Source organism: Pholcus phalangioides, unplaced genomic scaffold, assembly GCF_987345545.1.
Source record: "Pholcus phalangioides strain wild (caught in Gottingen) unplaced genomic scaffold, Ppha-v1.0 ptg000041l_1, whole genome shotgun sequence".
NCBI classification, from domain to species: Eukaryota; Metazoa; Arthropoda; class Arachnida; order Araneae; family Pholcidae; genus Pholcus; species Pholcus phalangioides.
Window position 1 is genome coordinate 7413353 of NW_028301627.1, and position 17927 is coordinate 7431279.

Sequence of the window (17927 nt, forward strand, 5' to 3'; positions counted from 1 at the left end):
ATCTTTCTGCGAATCAGAAGAAATTTACCTATTGGACTCTTTGTGTTATTGAGTTATCGGAATGCGTTATTTGATTGGCTGTTATCGCTCTCAGCATGTTCATGTAACAAAAACAATGACCATCATGTAAGCTTAAAATATTTCCCATTTTTAAAAATCCAATAAATATATGGAAAAAAAAATGTCAGACCTTTTATGAGAAGATTAGCGGTGACGGTGTCCTTGCCGTAGGCATTCTCGGCAACGCAGGTGTAGTTGCCCATGTTGTGCCTGGTGACCGGTGATATCGTCAGCACCGAATAACCAGCGGTCACGTCGACTTTCAAGTCTTTCGTCTCGGCTACATTTCTACCGTTATTCAGCCACTTGAAGCTTATCGGTTTGGTGCCGGCTTTAGCCCCGCAGTTGACCAACACCGATTCACCTTCGGACACCATTTCCGGCAAGAGTAATGGATGCAATTGTGGTACTTCTAACAATTCAACCAAGACGAGAACAAAAAAAGAAAAGATGAAACTATAGTTACATAGATTCAAAACAATCGTTTTGAAATTTCAAGTTAACAATCTGCATATTTTTAAAAAAAAAAAATTTCACTTAAAAGGGATGTGTGTTATTTCAAAAAATAAAATTTTCTGCGATTGAAGTTACCTATATGTTTAAAATTAGTTTGAGTATTTTAAGTACATATTTGTTTACATTATCTCTTCACGTTCATGCATTATCTGTTTCTTTTATTCGTTATTGCTCATATTATCTGTGTTTACTTGTTTATATTTAATCAATAATTTTTTATTTTAATTCAATATCAGCTGACTTGTTTATGTTTGTTGAATAATTGTTTATTTTAATTCGATATCTGTTTACTTGTATATATTTATTCAATAATTGTTTATGTGTGTTAATTCAATATCTTTACTTTTTTTTTTATTCGATATTCGTTTATTTGTTTATTTTTATTCGATACTTGTTTATTTTTATTCAATATTTGTTTATTTTTATTCAATATTTGTTTATGTTTCTTTACTATTTCTTCGTATTTATTCAATATTCGTTTATATGTATTAAATATTTGTTTTTGTTTATTCACTACCTGTTTATATGCGTTCAATATTTGTTTATATGTATTGAATATTTGTTTATATGTATTGAATATTTGTTTATATGTATTGAATATTTGTTTATATGTATTGAATATTTGCTTATATGTATTGAATATTTGTTTATATGTATTGAATATTTGTTTATATGTATTGAATATTTGTTTATATGTATTGAATATTTGATTATTTTTATTCGATACTTGTACATTTCAATCAAACGTGACTTAAAGTCAAAATTTTTGTGTACTCAGAGTCAGCATTCATGTATTAATAGTCGATATCTACATCTTTGGTTTTGGATGTTTTGGGACAGAGAAGGAAAATTGCATCCGTGACTTTTGTAAACAGACTATTACAACCGCAAAAGTACTATGAAATTTTCATTTTAGATAGTTGTAGACTCATTAAATCTTGCTTTTGATCAATTCGAATTAGTTTCCTTCATTTTGAAACCCGGATTCCATATTTACCGATTATTTAATATTACAAAAATACTTATTTTCTCAGACATGATATTTATTGTTATTCTAGAATCTAAATTTTATTTTAAAAAATACAGTTTTAATGTGGCTATGAATTTTTAAATAGGACTAATAACAAAAATAAAAAATAATATTACATAATAGCCGCTCTTCTTATGTATTTAATGTTTGAAAGTTTTTATTATCGCATATATTCTTATAGCAAATTTTACATTGAAATATTTATATATTTCAGGTCCATATTTATGTATTCAAGTCTATATTTGTATATATATCACACTCTCAAGTTACTATTTCCGTACCTTAAATCAATATACGCATGTTCTAATTGTTTTTATACGTATATGTATTTCTGCCAATTTTCAGATAAAATAATTTGCAGGTTTTAAATCACTATTTGTACATTAAAAGTCAATATTTGCATGACTGAAATCAATATTAGTAAGACACAAGTCAACATCTGCATACAAATGAATATACAGAAAATGTACATAATTTTATACTACTTAAATTTAATTAGAATCAAATTTAAAAAATGCAGTTATTTACAATTTCTCTTTAATTTCTATAATACTTTGTAATAATCTCTTGCAACTATTAATTTTCCATACACATTAAAAGGTCGGTAAATTTTTTGAAAACAATGAAATGATTGAAGCATGTGGGCAATTATATTTTGGATTTATTATGCGATTAATATTTTTATATGTATGTAAATACGTTAAAAATTGTTCTAAAATTCTTTTTTCCCAATACATAAATGATCAAAACTTGATAGGAAAAAGTCAGTAATATATCTTACCTCCAGCGTAGACGGTGTTGCTGTGTTGGTGATCATAGATGATGGCGATCATTATCATTGTGACGAGGATAATCCGATTATATGCGCAATACATGACCATAAAAGACTATCAAACATTAAATACACGATAGTTATCAGATTTGCAGAGCGATTCCTCTCACCATGCGTGTAGCATCTAGTCAGCACAAATCGTGTTCAACTCATTTTGATGATGCTAACATCCATGATAGCAGTTGTGTTACCGAACCGGTGCACCCAGCGCCGTCTAGCTGAAACATTACAAACTAAACTTCTTTTTTTGTAAATTGAGATTATACACAACCAAATATTACCGAAAACCAGCACACGAATTTGATTTAAAATTATTTATTTTCATCATGATCACATTTTACATATTTTTTCCCCTGAATTTACTTACATAGGCTTTTTTAATATAGTGAATAAAATTTTAATTGGCGATGGATGGCAGTTTTTAAATTAAAGCCAATTTGACGAACTTACCTCGTACGGTGACGTTTATGGTCTTTTTCAATGGATTCTGCTGTCCGTTGCTGGCAAGGCACGTATAGGTTCCCGCCATTACGAATCTTATGTTTGACAGGACCAGTGATCCCGACGGTGAGACTTTGATGTCTGAAGCGGTATCCGCCGGAATAATCTCCGATTCACCTACAATAACAAAGAATGATATAACGATAACACGAATTATCAATCGTGAAAACAATTAAGCGTAGCTAATAACGCCGATTACTACGGATGATGTCTTACCTCTGGTCCATTTAATACTTGGCTCAGGTATCCCAGTCGCGCTGCAGTCAACAGTAACACTATCCTGTTCCTTCACAGTGACGTCATTTGGTTCCTTGGTCCATTTTGGTGGCGCTGGAAATATCAGGCACCATCCGTAAAATCAATAATTATAGACAAATTATGTAACTAATACGGTAAATGTGATAAATCTCGGTAGGTTTGATAAATTTCAATATATTTACTTCTTTAATCGGCGATTATGCATAATACACAAGTGTCGGTTGCACATTTTATAGAAACTAAAATAATTATCACTTTTACCAGTGATTATACATAATCCCTAAACGTAGCTGGTAAATTTTATGAATGCTTGAAATTTATCGTTTTTAACCGGTGGTTATGCACAATAGCTTAACGGGTGTAATACCATATGCATAATACCGTATATAGCGCGATTAAATAAGAGTTCGTTATATCGAGGTCTGATTGTAGAATTTATCGAAGAGGAGTTAATTATAAAATTTATTTCGGGGATGTTTGGAAAAATTCGTTAAATCAGAGTTCATTATATCCGAAAAAGATGCTATTATTCTAAATAATAGATCTTATCACGGCAATGGACCGATTCATCATATTTACCATTACGAAATAGCGATTATTCATAATAACCATTGAATGTGATAAAATCAATACGGTTTTAGCACGTTTACCAACGATGATTACATGCCATGCGTAATCGCCGGTAAAAGTGATAAATATAGTGAAATTTGTATCAAACTTACCCAGAATGATCTGCAATTATGCATAATTCACCGAATTTATCACATTCACCCCGTAACGTAACCAATAAAAAATATTCTTCTCAAAAAAAAAACTGTTAGGAAAACTGATCTCAAATGATAATTATTTACGAAAAGAAATAGCTGACTTTTTAATGACTGTTTAATATTGTTTATTCATTTATAATTATTAAATGCCTGCATTATAACTTTATGATAAATGTCGAATCCCGTTATTTCATTTGCGAAAGATACGGGATTATTTCTGTGGAAAAAGCTATAAAATCGCGATGGAAATCGTAAATTTCACAATTTAAAATTTTTTTAATCTTTTATAACAAGCTGTAGTTTCCACGGAACTCACACCTTTTATGGACTTAGTTGCTTTGGACTTTGTACGTGGGGTGGAGCCTACCAGAGAAATATTCAAAAACTGAACAATATTTACAACAAAATAAGAAACATGATAATACCGACAGGCAGTGAAAATAGCAAATAATACCCAGTATCACACCCAAAAATCCTACAGCTTTATATTTACAGAATAATTAACTTTTTAATACGAAGCACCGATACCTATTTCAAAAAGGATTTTTCTTTCACTGTCCCTAAAATTAGTGAGTGAATTTCAGTTAAAACACCACATAAAAAGTAGTCCCTTCAATAAGTTCCAAATATAAAATTGTACAAAAACTATTGAACATTATGAAAATACATTAATTCAATTCATATGCATGCATTCATTTACTTTTCAAAATGAAATGTTTTGCACATGGTATACAGTAAAACCCCTCTTAACGGACACCCCCCCCCCCTCACATGTGGTTACCCCTCTTTTACGGCCAAATACTAATTTACCATTGTATAATAAAAATATGCATTTCAACCTCCTGGTTTAAGGTCACCTCTCTTTCACGGACGTGGTGACCGTAAAAGAGAGGTTTAACTGCATTTGTATCGCTCTGTCTTATAAATGTAGAATTAATTATTAGCATTTTTTCTTTTTCATACAGTACACGTATCTGACTACATTCGAGAGCACTTTTCTATAGAATGGTATTGGAGTGAATATGACATTTTTAATGGAAAGTGTCTCATAATGCTAAAGCAAAAATAAATTTTTGACTACCTGCGCCATTTTCTATGAAAAAGTCACTTTTACGTCAAATTTTAAGTAAAACCAATTGTAATATGCGAAACAAGATTGCAAAAAATATTCTATGAATGGAATGATTTGTTATTTTTACAGTATATTCAACTAGTGATAGTGCTGATGCTATGAATATAAAATTCGGTCAGTAGTTTCATTTTATGATGTAAGAGTCTCACTAAGACTGGGATTTAAAAAATTCGATCCGTAAAGCGGGAGTCATAAGGGGGATTCAAAGATTATATAGAGAAATCAACGGTGAGCCAAAATCCCTAAAGCTATAAAAATCAAGTTTGGTCAGCAGTTTCATTTTATTATGTAAAGACTCGGTAAGAAGAGTTTTTTGAAATTCTACCCCAAAATTGGTCATAGATGGGGGGGGGGGGGGTTTCAAAGGTTGTATGAAGCAATCATCGGCAGCCGAAATTCCCGAAGCAATAAATATGAAATTTGGTCGTTCTATTTTGTAATGAAGAGACTCGCTTAGGAAGGATTTTTTTTTTTTAATTCAACGTCTCTTAAGGGGTCGTAAGGGGTGGGGGGCCCTGGTCATGGAGGTCATGAGGAGTTCAAACGTTATATGGGTGAGAAAATCATCTCTGAACAATTTTCAGATTACCAAATCCACGCGAGCGAAGCCGTGGGTATCAGCTAGTCGTCTACAATGCAATGTAATTAGATAAATATATGTGGTAGATTTTGGTTCGCAACTTTAGCAATATATAGCAAAATATAATATTAAAATCTTGAAATGATATTTTTTTGAAATCATGTTTCAAACTCTAGTAAAATGTCGAAAATATCATTCTTTGTTGAACCCGTTTAATTCACGGATTAGTTATATGAAAAAAAGTGCAACACTTAAATAAGCGTAACTTCGGTTCTGAGCATCTTTATAAACAAACCAAAGAGTATTTCAAAATCACAATGAATTGGGCTTTCCTAAAAATTTAAAAAAAAAATAATTAAAATTTATATTTTCTTCCAGTATGCCGTTTTCAATGTAATCGGATGTTATGTCTTAAGTCCTTATAATACCTGTTATGTCTTAAGTCAAAAATTTAGAATTAGTCATATAAAATGCGGAAATATATCATGCACTTGATCTATCGATCGACGAAGGTAAATCAAGCAAAATATTTTTCTACTTTTTCAAAATCTTACGGAATTTTTTCTCAACATTTTTTGCACAACCATAGCACCATTGACTAGAACGCTTTGAGCATAAAACCATTCCAGTACGGCTAGAAATTAGATGGTTTCTGTTACCTGTATATAAGCTGAATTCACCAAATTCGTACGCAATTCCTTTTCAATTTTTTGATGTTTCAATTTTAAATATTTCGCATACTTATACAACTTCAGTTTACGCTCTTCTATTTTCTATTGCATTCTCAATTTTAATTTTACTGCGCAAATAAAAACCTTTTCGCATTCATCCTTTTAAGACATACCATTAAGAGGTGATGAATGTCTATTGCATTATTTAGCGAAAAGCAGCCGAAATTATTCTAATAAGCGAGATTTAACAATGATCCTTCGAGAGAAATTTTTGTTCTGGAGATTTTATAAATCGGAGTATTTGTTTATCAGCTGGGAACAAATTGTCTACTAGCACATATTTTTCAATGTTTGGATACTTTCTTCAAGGTTTAAATATTTTTCCAAATATTGCTGTTGGAAACTATTTTTAGACACTTTTTAACAATTTTTTAGACATTTTATTTTAGACATTTATTTATACTCAATATTGGTCACTTTTTGTTCCAGCAGACTTATTTTTAGACACTGTTTACGGAGAAACTTGTAATTGAATAGTTTTATCCGATACTTGAAGTTCTTTTTCTACATCCGATAATATTAATTTTTTTTTCCTTTAGATACTTTTCCCGAAGAAAATTCTGTTAGATACTTTTCTCAAAAAAATTCTGTTAGATACTTTCACCCAAACAAATCACGTGTTTCATACTTTTTCCCAAAAATGTCGGTGTTGAATATTTTCTCCCAAGAGAAAATTTTGTCAGATACTTCCTAATGAAGCTCCTTTCCAACAAGGCTTTACCAGACACTTTTTTCGAGGAAATTCTGTACTAAATTCTTTACACAAGAAAATGTTTTGGATTAGGTACTTTCTCCCAAAAAAATTATTTGTTAAATACTTTTCCCTATGAAAATTGTGTTTGATGCTTTTTCCCCCAGAATGTTTTGTGTTAGATACATTCAGAAATTCACATGTTGCATACATTCTCCCAATAAAATCATGTATTATATTACATACATACTTTACCCAAGGGAATTATGTTAGATACTAAACATACTTTTCCTAAGGGAATTCCGTTAGATACTAAATATTTTTCCCACGAAATTTCCGCGTTAGATAGTTTTTCTACAAAAAAATTGTGTTATATATATATATATATATACATATAACACAACTTTTCTCTATTTGTGCCGGATAGTTTTTCTGAAGGAAAAATTCTTTGTCAGGTATTTCTTTTTCCACACACACACACACCCACACACAATTTTGTTAAATAGTTTTTTTCCCAGTATATAAATCATTTTCATACATCTTTACTTTCATTTACATTGGTCATTAGTCACTTTTTCTCTAAAAAAACTAATTATTAGATATTTTTCTTACGTAAAATTTTCTTTTAAACATTTTCGTTATTTTAAAATTAGCCGAAGCTCATATTTTTAGATACACTTACTTGTCACTAGAAGACTAGCAGTGTACTTGTCACTTCCGAACCGGTTATTCACGATACAGGTATAATTCCCAGTACTTGTCGAAGTCACAGAATCGATTATCAAGACGGATATATCATTGGAAATCTGGAATTTGTAGTTGGTCGCATCATCGGTGATGTCCTGGCCATCTTTGAGCCATTGGAAAGTAAATGGTCGGTCACCAGATTGGCCGGCACACGCCGCGACACCTCTGTCACCGGGTTTCATTGTAGATGGGAATGTAAACGGTGTGACAATTGGAGGATCTGAATGTGAAAATTACACGTAATTTTATCGCTATTACTAAATATACATGTACGAACATGCCACAACAATTAGCGTAAATTGGATAAAATGAAAGAGTCGGTACTCACCGCTACAGGATATACAGGATACCAAGACGTACAGGATCAACGGGATAATTAAGATCATCGTCGTACCGGATTGATCCTGAAAACTTATTAATTCACTTAATCCACATCTGGTTTCTTTGACATTAATCATAATTCAATGCATGTTCAATTCTGTGTATGTAATATCCTCCTCTATACGTATACACGTCATGACACACAAATCTATCTAACAAACATGAAAGCAATATGGAGGTGTTTTTGAAGAAAAGCTGGGGGAAAAAATAGTGTTGTCGGGATAGCAGCGCCACACCTCGGCGGTATCAGAATTTATAAACAATCAAATAATTGCAAAAAAAAATATTGAAAATAATTCTAATGATAAAATACGTAATTAATGTTATAAAAATATTCCAAAATTATAATTCACAGCATGACTATTGCTTGGCTACCCACCGATAATTGTTGAATGTTCGAGATTATGCTTACCATATACGGTTAAAGTTATGGTCTTACGTATTGGTTCGTCGATGCCATTCTCAGCTTCGCATGTAAACGGTCCGCTCATCCGGCCATCGACTTTCTGCAACACTAATGAGCCGTCCTGTGTGACATCAACGTTATAGTTGGAATCTGCACCCTTCAGGGGCTTCTTCCCTGAACCTGTGTCAGAGAGATATGTTATCGAATCAGTCATGTCTTTGAATGAACACAAGTCAGCGTTTCTCAAGCTTTTTGATCTTTGAACCCTTAAAATGATTTCTAAAGGAACCCCTCAAGTAACATTATCATTCGAGGGAGTCCGCCCTTGAAGCAATATAAATATTCTTGGGACCTCTCGAAACAATATCCATGTTTCTCTGTACTTCTTAAGTAATATCTACGCATGGAAGAGTAGATAAACTTGCCCAAGAATACTAAGAAATCACCAACGAATAAGGCAAATATACAGAAAATACAAAATGCCTAATGCATTTTGACACACTGTGGGTGTCGTCTTCGGAAGAGAAAATTTTTAACCTCTAATCACGCTGACCGAGGATCCTACTTGAGTTGGATACGAAATCTAAATCTAGACGAATGTTCCTAGAAATGCACGTGAGGTTTGCATTCCCTTAGATATGCGTAGGCAGCTTGCTTACTCCCTTGTAATGTTGTGCTATAACAATTATTCCCCCCCCCCTTTTTTTTATTTCATGCTTTAATGCAGGTCGTTAACCCATGATCTGGTGAGCCACTGAAATAATTCTCCCATTCTAGATCATAGTTTCCCAAACTTTCCGCTCCATTGCCCCCTTCTTCAAAAAAATTTCCTTCTCATCACCCCGCAACTTTCAAGCCGACCCATAAGATCTTATACTAAACCCAAAGCTTCTACTACCCCCTTGGAACATTCCATAACCTCCAGGGGGCGATATTGCCCACTTTGGGAAACAATGTTCTAGATACAAATACAACGCCACAACAGGCAAATTGCCCAACGAGGTGGCTGACTTAAGAACATCATGGATCCCCGAGCCACTTTTTGGAGGCCCTACCTACTACTGCTACACCACACATACACCCCCCCCCCCGCGGAACCCCCAACGAATCGGTACATGCGGGAATGTGCGTGTACGTGTAGTGAAACCTGACGTGAAGTTTTTTGTTTCTCTGTAATGCTTGTTATGTGTAGTGCTGCCATCTGCCACCAGTTTTTCTAACTATGAGTGAAGTGTTATGATTGAATGATTTTATCGTTGTAGGACTGTTGCTCTCTGTGGCGAGACTTTTTAACGGGGAGATCGGCTCGCATTTGCGCCTTGAAGTTGGGAACCACAAAAAACCAACTTCAGCCGACCACCACTGTGGGGTTCGAACCCGGATCCTCGCATCGCGAGTCCGTCACTATAACCACTCGACCACCACAGCGGCAAGACCTTTGGATTGAAATAAATGTGTGTGTTTGTGTGAACACTTTTAAATAACATCAATGATAACATTACTGTTCGTACGGCTATTCGTTATTATATTTTGCGCTGAACCTTTGATATCGTCTCTGGAGATTTTGACATCTTCTGTTTGGCATCCTCAAGTTCATCGGAACTGTGGTTGGAAAACGCTGCTTCAGGTGAATAATTATTTACAGTAATCATGAGGAATGGGAACGGCTTTGTATTCATGTTGAAGATTGATGAAAGGATCGTAGAACTTACCGATGTACCAGTGGATATTAGGTTTAGGGATGCCGGTAGCTCTACACTCTATCGTTTTCAGGTCACCTTCTCTGGCTGATACATCAATGGGCTCCTTCAGCCAAACCGGTGAAGCTAAGAAATAAAAGCGACTTCAGTTAGATAGATGCAAAGCAGTCTGTTTTGGATATATTTTTGATTTTCATGGAATAGAATTTGTCAAACTCCATTGTGTATTTTATACGTTGTCGTGTCAAGAAACAGGAACTCAATACCAGCACGCTGATACTTCTCTGCAGTCTCTAGGGGATACATGACGTTCAAATGGAAATTTCTTATTACTCTGCTATATTTCTTGCTAGAAATACTTCAATGACATTTCAGTATCAATATAATAACAATTTTAGGTCTCTTAATTTAAAAAATATGTGTTTCGATAAGCTTGGCACTTTTTTACACGCCAAAACGCGCCAAATTAGAACGGTCATTTTTTAGACATTTTTTGTCCCCTGCGTCTCAAATTTCATTAAAAAAACACAATTTTTTTTATTTTCCTCTGTAGGCATATATTTATATCGAAAAACTGTAGCATGCATTTTGTATTATGAGAAACCATTAATTAATAAAAAAATTATAAACCCTTTTTTATGACACAAATTTGCGAAATTTTCATCGTTTTCTACTTTTTTTTGCCAAAATTATCATAAAAATAAAATTCCACAGTAAAATGCATGCCTCAAGATATATACCTACACAGCAAAATAAAAAAAAATGAAGCAAATTCATTTTCAATGAAATTTGAGACGCAGTTGACAAAAAACTGACTGTTCCAATTTGGCGCCTTTTGGTGTATAAATAAGGAACCAGGATTATTGAAACACATTTTTTTTAAACTAAGAGACCTGAAATTGTTATTATATTGATACCAAAATGTCATTAAAGAATTTTTAACAAGAAATACAGAGTAATAAGAAATTTCCATTTGAACATCATGTGTCTCCTTAAAACCTTGCCATTCGAAACAATTGTTTAAACATTCATCGGCAGCCTCTTGACATTCCGAAAATAGATCCATTTAAACATTTCATCCACTTATTGTTATTGTGGAAAACAAATGGTGGCATCTACAAAAGCACCAATCAGACTCATCTATAGACACACCCACTTCTAAAGCTGCTACTAACTCGCTGCACCTACTATACTGTAAAGTTTCACAATATCGATAACATCCACTCTGGCGGAAGAGAGGAGTTGTTTGCTACTTGCATACTAAAAACGGCACTCAAACTGAGAAAAAATTAGGACGGGGCTTAAAGGTGACTACGCACTACTGTGACTCGTGAGAATTCTGCGACGTGGTATTCCCAGACGGAATTCCCACGAATTCACCACAACACTGACGTGACGTGGGACCACATCACGTCAGCGTAATGTGTAGCGGTCTTAAGACTCGGTGCATGAGCTGACAGCTGAGCATCAGATTTTATGGGTGTAGTTGAGCACCTCCAAAGATTGTGCGTTTGTGAAATACATTTTCGTAGGTGCCGCCATCAATTTTTCGAATAAGCGGTGAGTGAAATTCATCTTGAACTGTTTGCATTTTTGGAATGTCCAAATACTATACTTGAATACACAGAAAAGTCCATAGAAAATAGCTTAATTATTCATCCGTTGAATCAATTCATTTAATTCATTGTCCATCGATCTTCACATAGTAATAAATTCCTCATGATTCAAGGAATTCCTCGTCATCAAGGTTTCGAAAGGAAAGAACACTGATGGAGGAGAAAATAGTTGAACAACAATCGGTTTGTTTTCCAATTGTTATTCCCCTCAACAATATTTGGAGTTGCTTCCTTCAACAATGATTTCTGATGTGTCTCGAATTCCATGAAAATGGAATCTAAGAAATTAGTTAGACCTAAAGGTGTGCTTGAACCACCATTGTTCGTACGATGTAGGTACTATTAACCTTTTCCGTGACATACCAAACCTCTGTAAATTCTTATATCTTTTCTTATGAGAAGTACGATATCTTCCAATATTAAGAAAGCGAATTAAGGGGATATTGTTCTATTGAGAAATCAGCTTTAAGAATATATCAAGGGCTTGTCATTGCTAAAATAAAAGGTTTTTAAGCAGGCGACATATCTCGTCAAATCCGCTTAAAGGGTTAAATTATCTAGATATTACAGTACATATTAGATGAAATTCAACCGTAATTGGAGGCAAAGGAGTTCCAGGCTGCGGCTTCAACATGTTAATTGCAATAAAAAAATGTATGCGACCCTCACCTGTAACAAGGAGGCTCGACGTATACTGGTCGCGTCCGGAAGCGTTCTCCACGATACACGTGTAATTGCCGTTGCTGTTGGAATCGACGGACTTGATGACCAGACGGGAGTAGTCATCGGCGTTCTGGATACTTACGTCCTTCGACGACGTCACATCTTTCCCGTTTTTCATCCAATTGAAACGAAATGGCTCTTTTCCTGATCTCACGGAACACACGGCACTTCCTTTCTCGCCGGACCTTAATGCGGGAGGGAAAATGAAAGGCGCAACCACTGGTGAATCTACAGAAATTGAGAAAAAATAAATAAATTTGCTTTAGTAAAACTGTTGTACCTCTCTTTTGACCATAGTCAACCTGGAAAAACTAAGTTTTAGTAGTGCTGTAGACTCTGGCCTATCCGGCCTAATGTGGTAGAATGGTAGGCCGAATAACGAAAAATCCGGATAAGTTGGAGTTCTATAAATGCTCACTTCTTTCTTCCAGACATACGGTCAATAAAACACCCTTTTTATACCAAAATCCACTCCAACTTGCATTTTCTGATCTCTAAGTACAGGCGAGTATTTAATAAATGTTATGTACTGAACTGTTCATTTTAAAAATTTATTACAGAATTAATGGTCCAAGAATATACAGGGTGTCCTGTAAATGTTAATGCGGCCTTTATCTCACCGACAGGCCATAGCAGAAGCATGATTTCAATTTGAAAAATACCCAAAGGCGTTCTAAAACTACCCTATACCAATTTTGAGGGTGACAATACAGTGTGTCACAAAATAAAAAAATCTAAAATTTTTATATGGTTCCCTTGATCTCTAACTTCCAATTAGAAAGTTGTTGCCCTGTATCTCCTGAGGGCAACAGAAAAATTCCATGTTTCTAAGTGCATTATTCACTAAGATATTCGAAAACCGGAGAAAGAACAGCAAAAACCAACGTACCTTTCACTCATTTATTTACTCTGCCCCTTTCCCAACTTTTCCAAAATTCTTAAATTCAAATATCTCAGCGAATATTGTACACTTAGAAACATGAAATTTTTTTTGTTGGCCTCGGGAGATACAGGACAACTACATTCTAATTGGAAATGAGAGGACAAGGGGGGAACCGTATAAAATTTTAGATATTTTTTATTTTATGACACACTGTATTGTTACTCTCAAAACTGGTACAGGTTAATTTTTGAACGCCTTTTGAGTATTTTCTAAATCGTAATCATACCTCTACGACGGACGGTTGATGAGATAAAGGCCGTAATATAGCACTTACAGGACACCCTGTATCATGGGCGGAGATACGAGGGACATTGCCCCCCCCCCCATAAAAAGCGTGAAAAGTGGAGCCCACTGATTTAATGTATATGCGTATATATGAATTGACTTCATAATCACACCCCCCCCCAGCAATCATCATCTCCCCCTTCAGACTTTCAGGTCTATTTCCGCCTATGTCCTGTATAAAAGTACTAGACATGCTTAAGATGGATTCTTTTATATCTATCTTGATTAGCTAACATAAAATAATGCGCAGTGTACGATATAAACACAAACTGTACGCTTTTAAAATAAGCAAAACATAACAGTTTGATTCTTACAAAAATTTATTCAAAAACTCTTTCTCTCTCTCTCTCATTTCACTTTTTCCATTCATAAATGATAACGTAAATGTCAAGAAGTAGGACTAAGATGAGAATCAAAATTCACACACAGTTCTTAGTTCTTTAAAAGTTCTTTTGATGTAGATGACAGAGGCCTTCTCCATTTTAGCTTCCTTCAGCGCGCCGCCCTGTCGCTCGAACCCGGACCGCGCAAAAACCGGTCCGGTTTTGAGGCGTGGCTAGCACACCGTGGGAGATTTTAATGGTAGATTTTGCGTAGCCACACGCCAAAACCGGTTTTTGGACACTGTAATCACAGAAAATTGTTATGTTTCAAATTTTAACTGGACCGGATAGTACAAATAGAACCCGCCCCCCGACGATGGTCTACTGTATTGAATTTTAGCTAATGTTTTTGGAGTGCAAGAGATTAGGAATACATGAGCTTGCAACTGAATGTTGTTTCAGCTCTTTACCTGTGATCTTGTCAGACATCTTGTAATTCATCACGTTTTAGTAACAAAATTGTGGGGGTTGTTTGCACTGTGTATCTCCTCAACATTGCAAATTTAGTTAATTATATTTAGTAATTATAATCCATTTGATGACCTGATAAATCATACCAAGTACAGTGGATAACGTTATCAATGCATTCCACAAACGGCAAAGAATTGTGTCTCTTGGAACAAAACATATCGTACTCCTTGGAACAGTATCAAAACTTGTCCTAGTGCACTCTCTTCTCTAATGCTGCCTGCCATTAAATGGATGAAAACCCGAGTAGCGCCGGGCAACAATAGCAACAAATAAAAATAGGAATTCTAAATACAGCAAAACATGTATAAGTTGGCCACTCACGACACAACAATTTTCCGGTCAGCTTCGGCTGGTCATCAACTTTCTAAAGTCTATTATATCAAGGTTGTGCAGCATTTAGGACAAACGTTCTCAAACATCCTGGTGCACCCCCAATCCTATAAATGTTTTTTGAAGAGGTTCCTTACTACACTGCTCTGGAGAGCCGCGGAAGAACTTTGATTAGAGGGGGGGGGGGTTGAAAAAGTGAGAACCCCTGCTTTAGGAGAGTGGGGGGCCACTTCATCAATTTGAAAACATGCCATATTTAGTGATCTAGAATAGTAACGCGAGTCAGTCAAGGGATCTGGAACTACAACGCAAGTCACTTTGCTGAGCGGGTCAATGAAATGATCTACAAATGTGCCGCGGGTCACTTTAGCGATCCGTAAATACACCGCAAGTTACTTAAATGATCTAAGAATATGCCGCGGGTCACTTAAGTGATCTTAAAATGTGCTGCAGGCCACTTGAGTGGTATGTAAATTTAGCGTAGGACAATCAAATGAGACGGGAATATGTCACGGGCCGGTCGTTGAACTGCACCGTGGGTCACCCAAATGATCTGGAAATGTGCCGCTCAATTCATTTTTGCAAAATTAAGCTTGAGGTCTCAGTCAGTGTGACCATGGCCTGTATCACATCAAATGTGATACAGGCCATGGGTTGAACATTTATGGTCTATATAGTCCTGTATAATCTAGTATTGCGCCCTCGATGGATGGTGGCCAACTTCTCTGCATGGCAGTCGATCTTAAGGCGTCTTTGAAAAGATTTCGGGAGTTCCATGAGATTGATTGAAAAAAAATATATAACGTGTTTATTTTTGAAGTATCATACTAAATATTATTCCGAAAAGGCGTCGGTGGTCTTGATTCTAATGGCACGAATGGGTCTGCGGTCCACAAAAGTTTAAGAACCCTTGCTGTAAGAACCGTTGACTTACAAAGATGGTAAACTTACATAAGTTTTAATGTAAACGAAAATAAATAATACCGTATGGATATATACCAGTTAAATACGTATATATAAATAACACAAAATTCTCGGTCATTTAAAATTTGCAAGTTATTTCTTATCTCTATAGAGTTTTGTTCTAATTTATAAAAAAAAAAATCGATGGTAGAAATTATAAATTAAAATGCTCAAATTGAATTGAAATGAAATGTTTCTTCGCGACGTTTAGAGATTTCTTAAAAATACAGGACAATCTCATATGGGACTCACGGCAATTCCAAAACGTACTGGGAGAGTAGAAATTCTGTGGTGTTTAATCAGAACATAGCTCCAAAATCATATTTTTGAGATACAAGCATTTTCATTGTCATTTAAGAATCAAAAATAAACTAGACACACAAATACAAATGAGAAAATATCGTACATCAGCATGTTGATTAGCAGTGAGCACGTATTTGTGCATTTATCTCACTTCTAACTTGGTATAATTAGCAAGACTTACTTTTAGATCAAAATGCCATTTTTTGGAGATATCATGTTCTGACCAAATACCACAGAATTGTTGATAAGGTAAGCATGTTTTCCATTTAAATTTTGCAAGATTGGTTGTTTTAATTAACTCAAAATTAAAACTTTCTTATCATTTAGATTTATGCTTTGCTATTCTTTTCTTAATTGCAAAGAAGAGTTGAAATATAAGTATTAATTTGAAAATATTACCTTAAAAATATATTAATATGACTTTTTAAAAATATAAAAAAGAAACAGTAAAGCCACTGTTTTGCGGTCCCAGAAATTGCAAAAAAATAATTCGTACGTAAAAATGGGTTACTGTTAATCAGGAGTTTGAAATACATACTTTTATTATACGGGGGAAATCATTATTTGTCCGTAAAAGAGGGGGAGCGCATTCCAGGGGGATGCCCGTTAAGAGGGGTTTTACTATATGACCATTTATTAAATGGTTATATTTTTAAGGTCATAAATGTTTGTGTATTCTTGAGATTTTTAGGTCTTAAAACATAGAGCCCTGCTAATATTTTGTCTATATTTGTCAAACAATACTTCAAACAAAAATCAAATTAAATTGGGAATTACTCGAGAACAACACACGCTATTGCATTTATAATTGAAATTTCTTTAAGTGTTCCGCCTTCTACACACAGCCACGATTGCATGCAGTTTATGCAGCATTCAAATTTATTGAAATATTTCTCATATATTTACGTATATAGTATACTCGTAATTGTAAGTGCATGACCACACTTACGCGAAACGCTCTCTATTCTCTTCAGATTCAACAAATACTTTGCAATGCCTTTATATTTTCTGGAATTGCTAAAAAATCTTCCAATAAATAGAACTACGGGAGAGTGAAAACTTATCCAATTAACTACTAAATGTATAATAATATTAACTGGTGTTCTTCTTTTCATTGAAATGTACACACAGCATAGTACGTAAATCGTGAATTTTAAATCAGGAATCGTTAATAACTTACCTGATTGTGAGGAATGGTCGATATAACTTGAAATCAAAAATAGTAAGAATATGGTAGAGCTTCCCATGTTGTTCTAACAAACTCACACTAATGAACAAATTTGAAATATAATCAGTGTGGATGCCGGATACTCGATCATCGAAAGAATATGGCGTCAGATCGGAAAAAAAACTGTGATGGTACTGACTGAGTACGCAGCGCCACACTTCGGCGAAATAACCAAATAATAAAACACATAGAACATTTTTTTTGTTTTGTTTTTTGGTATATTTTATTAATCTCTATTTATTATTTATCACATAGTATCATTACTACATAAAGATAGTTGTTAAGAGTTTTTTCCATATATAGTTCCGAAAATAACATAATCGGTGAAATTAATTGGTTCCTGGTATCAC

At 34.5% G+C, this 17927-nt stretch overlaps 1 protein-coding gene across 5 annotated transcripts in view; it reads right to left on the reverse strand.

Moving 5' to 3' along the window:
• Positions 1–17650, reverse strand: part of LOC149065204 (cell adhesion molecule Dscam1-like) — an 83154-nt gene extending 65504 nt beyond the window's left edge. For 2 of the 5 annotated variants that reach the window (XM_089254391.1, XM_089254386.1), the window contains exons 1-4: positions 8174–8366; positions 7781–8065; positions 3156–3269; positions 2889–3056 (exon numbers count right to left, since the gene is read on the reverse strand). In XM_089254391.1, the coding sequence (XP_089110517.1) occupies positions 2889–3056; positions 3156–3269; positions 7781–8065; positions 8174–8303 (697 nt within the window). In that variant the 5' untranslated portion in view covers positions 8304–8366. Of the gene's footprint in view, positions 1–190; positions 473–2387; positions 2552–2888; positions 3057–3155; positions 3270–7780; positions 8066–8173; positions 8367–8638; positions 8813–10344; positions 10459–12617; positions 12900–17529 lie in introns of those variants that run through there. The other 3 variants (XM_089254394.1, XM_089254387.1, XM_089254389.1) reach the window with 3 other exon arrangements.
• Positions 17651–17927: the final 277 nt, after the last annotated feature.